Below are 6,000 nucleotides of genomic sequence, written 5' to 3'. Positions count from 1 at the left end.
AACATCATTAGATGTGTCATGCCTACACAGTTACAATGAACGTGCTAAAGGAGCAGTGTCTCACACAGGCTGCTTTGGCACACTTTAGACTCTTCAAGTGGGTTAAGAAGCATATGCAGACCTGACCTTATTTTACAGATATTGGGTACAGAGACAGTCCAGCCAGAGCTATGTTATCAGCTGGCTCATTAGCTATAAGGCTCCTTGAATTTCTGCCAGCATCATTCTCCAGACTTGCCCCTGAGCCCGACCTCAATGCCAACAACTCCTCAGACGACTCCTTCAGTATCTCTAGGTCTTCGCAGTGCAAAGCCTTAACGACGAAGGAAGAGGCAGTTCCCGGGAGCGGACTGCCACCCTGCTCGGTGCTACAGGCTGGAAACATCGCTCTGGGTGTTCATTTTCTGGGACGTTGCGTTGTCCGAGATTCCTACCCGCCCCGCAGCTACATCTGCCCGAGAGCACGAGGTGCGAGGGCTGCGGGGAGCAGGAACACACCCGCGGGTACAGATGTGTCTATGTATGTGTCTCCCTGCGCGGCTGCCTCCCCCGCTCCCCCCCGGCCGGCCTCGGGAACGCCCCGCGGGTGCTCATGCGGCTGCCGCCGGCGGAGCGTGCCTGGCGCTGGGGCAGCGGCGGCCTCTCCCTTCCCTCCCCCGCCCGCCAAGGCGCCTCCCGCCCGGTCCCGGCCCTGCGCACAGCGGCGGACCCACCGGGCTGCGGGCAAAGCGGCCGCGGGGCAGCGCGCACGGAGCGCCATGGCTCAGACCCGCGGTGCTGTCCGCCTCCTCCTTCTCTTCCTCTGCAGCTCCGCGGCGGCCGGGTACGTGGGACCGGGTGGGCCGGGGGCGGGCGGGTACGCGGAGTGCCGCGCCTCCCTTCCCCTCCCGGCGCGGAGGCTGCGCGGGTCAGCGGGGTGCTTCCTCGGGGGCTCCCGGGCAGAGCAGCTCTGGCTCGCCCGCTCCTGCAAACCCCGGGTGCGCTGGGTAGCGCCTGGTGAGTGAGCATCACCTCCAGCCTCCGCCGCGGATTGCGACAGAAGAGCTGTGCAAGATGTGTCCATCCCACGTTATTGTATGCGGACGTTGTTGCTCTTTTGGGGACTGTATTTCACTCCCTGCCCTTTCTCCCTCTACCCGTTTGGATTTTTCCAGACCTACGTACCTGGTGGCAGTTCCCTGGAACATCAGGCCTGGAGCAAACGTGACTGTTGGGGTAGCTCTGCTGCCGGACAGCCCAGCACAGGTCACTGTAAGGGGCGAAGTGATCAGAGATAACGAGACCATCTTGAGTAGGGAAATGGTCTTTGAGAAAGGTAAGAGACCGGGCTTGGCCTGGAAGGACTTAGATTTGCCTTCTGCCACAAATATTTTGTTGCTCCCAAAGTATCACAGCTTCTAACCAGTACTGAAGGAGGAACTGTATTTTACCACGTAAAGGTTACTTACAGGAAAATGATCTTGCTGGCTCTGTGTGCAGATGAGCGATTGAGCTGGATAGCAAGGGGTTGTGAGGGTGTCCTAACTCACTGTAAACTCTGAAAATAATGAGATAGCAGCAAAGTGTGATGGATGTGGAGTTTCTGAGGAGCAACAAAGTATTCTGGTCAGTGATGTTTGGCCGCCGAGGAAGAGGTGCTCACTGGTACTAGATGGAGGCAAGTGGGATAATGGTAAAGGTGGAACAAAGAAGGTGATGAAGCACCTGGAACTGGTTGCTTCACGTGCCCTAAGAAAGGGGGGACCTGAGGACAACAGGAAAGTAGAGATGACTGTGTCAGGCACTATTTCTTGGAAGCTCTGAGCATTTGCAGAAACAAATTTTTGAGGATCAGGAACTGCATTGTGGGACAGGCTGGGATTGAAGATAAGTAAACCTTACAGCAGACTGTTTTAACATAAGCCCCCTGGGCAGCCATAGAGGACATGGTGGCAGTTCTGAGTAGTTGGAGAACTGAAATATCCCAGGCACTGCTCCTTTTCATAAAAACCAGCTGAGAACAGAAACAGAGATGTCCTGCCTAAGATTTGCCCTCATGAGAAAGAAAATATTTTGTCTGGATAATCTGGCTCTGGCTTTCAAACTGCTTTTAGTACTGGCACTATAAATGGCACCCAAACTCTAACTTTTTATTTGTCACAAGTAGAGAGTCCAGTGGCAGTATGGGGTCCTAGAAAAATCTACCCTGCTGTAACACACTTTCTTCTTGTTGGTGTCAACTCATTTTTCTATCAGTACCTTATCTTATCTACAAGATGTCTTAATTGGAAGCATCTTTTTGAAGCCTTCATGAAAGCCCACCTTTTCACAACCTGTGGAGAATCTGAGGCTTTGGGTCTGATGGAGTGAATTTAATCAGATCAAAAAATTCATGGCCCCATGATGCAGAAAAGCACAGCTGATCAAAACTCTTCTTCTTATTTCAGGTAGTCTGAAAAAGTTTTCCAACTATTCATTGGTAGGTTTAACTTCAGGTTGGGTATTCTTTATCCATTCTCATTTTATATTGTTACAGGTGCATGCACTCCAGCAGCTAGTATAAATGCATAAACCTGAGGCAAATTTACTGTAGTGTTATGGCTAATTAAAATAAATTAAAAAAACCTTAAGTGTTCATTCCTGATTTAAATCAGATTTATACACCTGATCTGTTCATGTCCAAATCTAACACTAATAGTTGTGGTGATCTATGCCTAAGGCAATTACTTTAGGAGGACAGATTTGCTGGCACCTAAAATCTACTTGTAAGTGAAACAGACTGACTGTCATGCCTACAAGTCATTAATCTTAATTTTCCATAAAACACTGCCTGCCATATTTAGGTTTTGCTTATTCAGAAGTACAGACCAAGCCCACTGGACTAGGCACAGTGGAGGATTCAGCAGTGGATAAAGGAATATTCTTACTCTGTGGAGAAAATAACTTTGATGGATTTGTTATGCTATTAGTAGTGAGCTTGCCTTTTAAAGTTCACATTTACTCTTCAAACCTTTCTTGTCACTATTTTGATACAAAATCAAAACAAACCCACACCTACTGTTTTACTGTTTTTCAAAGAAAAACTGTCTACTCCTTTTCTTCCTCTAACTATACTCGCTTCTATTTCCCACTTCTGTTCTGCTTAACATCAATTTCAGTGAGGCTTGCCTGAGTTTCAACCTGTCTGTTATTGTCCTTTTCAACATTAAAGAGCAGACAAGCAACTGGTAATTGCAAGCAGGTGAAAATGTGTGGATGTCTGTCTACACAGCACACAGAATGATGCTTTGACAATGGGAGCTGTGGAAGTCAGAGGGAACAGTGGGGGATCAGGAACAGGTATGACACTGTGTCAGGCTGGGTACAGTGATAAAAAAGGAGAAATGATACACTACATTACTTTAAGTGCATGGATTTATTGTTAATTTTTAATTTTTCTTCTGTCATTTAGATTTGAATTTTTCATACTTTTTAACTTGGTAAATGGAATAGGAAAAAAAAAAGTTGGTGAGCAGGCAGTACCTTTCCTTTTGCAAAACTCTTAAATTAAAATTAGTATGTGACCATCCATTCTTTAGAAGTCAAGTTATGTAATTTGTTAGTCATTTGTTCTCTGTGAACAAATATGTAAGCTAAACTGTTACAGGCCAGGAGCAAGGGAACTGCCTGGAACAGAGGATGTAGTGTTGAAGGCGTGTGTCCGAAGGTGCTACGGGAGTGCATCAATTGTGAATAGAGTTACTCAGAGAGAAAGCAGTGTGTCAGAGTAAGATTCCAAAGCTTTAAATTTTAAATGAAAGCTTTAAAAAAAGCTTTAAATAAGCTTAAGTATAACTAAAGAACAGTACAACCCTCAGATAAACTATGTAGCAGTTTTGTTGTAGCTGTGTTAGTCTTGAGAATGTGAGTGAAGGAAGCCTGAGTGAGGTTTTATTAGGCCAACTATTGCAGTTGAAGGAAAAAAAATGAAACCTATTTCCAGGCACACAAAATCTTCTTTAAGTGACATCATGTTGTTTTATCTGTCACTTGGGCCCATTAGGCTACACAGAGTGGCTAATACAGTGGTATTACTGTTCCTGCAGTGCACATGAGTTTGACTTTTATATCCATGTGTCTATAAAAAATAAGTATTAAGAGAGGCAAGAGGTAGCTGAAGTTGTTGATTACTGAAGATCCAGAAAGCTGGAACTGATTGCCTGCCTTGGTTAGGCTGCAAATTCAGTGGCACCGTTGCCTAAGCTGGCTCAAATATGCTCTGTGTTTTTCCTTGCATGGTGACAGTAAAACCAGGGGATTAACTGCTTTGAGAAACTGATCCTACTGAAAAATAAAGTTTTTATTTTGTTGAATATTTTTTCAGGCAGATGGGTTCCCTGGTTCGGTGTGCAAACATTTGTGCTGATGGAACTGAGATGGGCACAGTGTTGGGACAGTGTTGTAGAGGATAGGCTGAGGACAGCATTTTTATTAGTTTTGTTTAATCTTGCAGTCTGAGTTCAGCCAAGAACCTAAGTGTAAGATTGATTACATACCTGTCTGGCAAAGTGCATATGAAGTTGCTTAAAGTTAAGGATGTGCTCCGGTTCTCCATCAGCAGCTCAGTATGGTGCATAAATATCAGTGGTCTAAATATCTGAGTTCTCTCTATAAATTGGTCTTGTTGAATTAGTGGCAGAGTTGTTGTTTCTGTATAAAATACAACTCTTCCTTTATTTAGAAAATAAGAGTGTTTGACCTCTGATAGTTGATGAAACATTCACAGGTTCTGTTGTTACTAGAAGTGGAATTTTGGTATCTTGGTGATTCTTGGGAAATTGCCCATGGAGAAAGACTTTAGCTGTGGAGGTTGGTTCACATCTTTATCGTGCTTTTTCGTATAACAAAGGGAAAATATATGTATTAATAAGTGGCTAGTTTGTATTCTGTGGAGTGAGGGAGAAAGTGTGCATGCACATGCATTTCAAGGAGTGCTGGTATTTAGAGCTTGGCTCAATATTCCAGAATCCAAGTGCACTGTAGCAAGGGAGATTATTTAACCCCAATGTTTTGGTATGGAAATTAAGATAATTAGATTAAATGTAGTGAAAACAGACCAACTGAATGTCTACAAGCAGGACGTTGCTGCTACAGGTAAACTTTGTGTGAGCAAGCACAACTGAAAAAAAGAGTCAGTGCGTCACCAGGAGAGAATAAGTTTCCGTTCTCTGCAATGGACTCCAGAGAAACACGAAGCACTAACTAAAGCTGTTTCCGTGCACCGTACCAAGCCTTGACACATTTTTCTGTGGAGATGCAGTATCAGAAAGATCCTCATCCTGGTTGGAAATGGCTGCAGAAGAGAATAATGGCTCATGTGCAATTTGAGCAGTTGGGTTTTCTGTGTCATCAACAACAACAACAAGAAAAAAGAGATGGGAATAACAGACAGGCAAGTTAAATTTTGTGCACGAATGGCTTGGTTTTCAGTGATTAGAATGAAGGGTGACTCTTGCCATGCATATTTATCCAGTCAGTGATTGATAAAGGCGTAGTTTGAATTGGCAAGAAGTGTTGCCTTACAGGGTTTGTTACCTAGACATTGCAGTGTGTGTTAGTATATGGGAAACCTTATACCTCAATTGCGAGAGCTTCTGAAAAGTCTTTTTTCCTTGTTGGTGCTAGAATGATTTGGAAAGAGTAAGTAGCATGGAAGTTGAGAAAACAACTCAGTTTTAAGAAAAGCTTTTATGTGTAATGAGGTGTCGTCATTAACTGACTGTGTGAATGTTTTTAATTTTCAAGAACAGGATTTAGTTAGAGCTTCTTGTGTTGAAGGTACAACTTAATATATTTAAGGCATGGTGAGTGACTAGTTTAAGAACTGAAGAATCTGGTTTACAATAGGATGTGTAGTTCTGGTTCCCTATAAATTATTTGTACATGTTCATTAAATTGCACTGCTTTTCTGTATTTCTGGAGAGGAGTAAAGGTACTTACTACCAGAGGTTTCTGAGCTGGAGTGTGATAAATACTCCCCTA

At 44.2% G+C, this 6,000-nt stretch overlaps 1 protein-coding gene across 1 annotated transcript in view; it reads left to right on the top strand.

Annotated features, from left to right (window-relative positions):
- Positions 1 to 758: 758 nt before the first annotated feature.
- CD109 (CD109 molecule) overlaps positions 759 to 6,000 on the top strand; it is a gene marked incomplete at both ends in the record, with an annotated part of 79,007 nt that continues 73,765 nt past the window's right edge. The window contains 2 exons of the mRNA XM_084261152.1: positions 759 to 823; positions 1,155 to 1,315. Coding sequence (XP_084117278.1) covers positions 759 to 823; positions 1,155 to 1,315 — 226 coding nt within the window. The remainder of the gene's footprint in view (positions 824 to 1,154; positions 1,316 to 6,000) is intronic.

This window comes from Gallinula chloropus (genome assembly GCF_964237585.1).
Source record: "Gallinula chloropus genome assembly, chromosome: 3".
Taxonomy (NCBI): Eukaryota; Metazoa; Chordata; class Aves; order Gruiformes; family Rallidae; genus Gallinula; species Gallinula chloropus.
The sequence above is the reverse complement of the archived record's forward strand: the minus strand, read 5'-3'. Positions and strand labels throughout refer to the sequence as shown.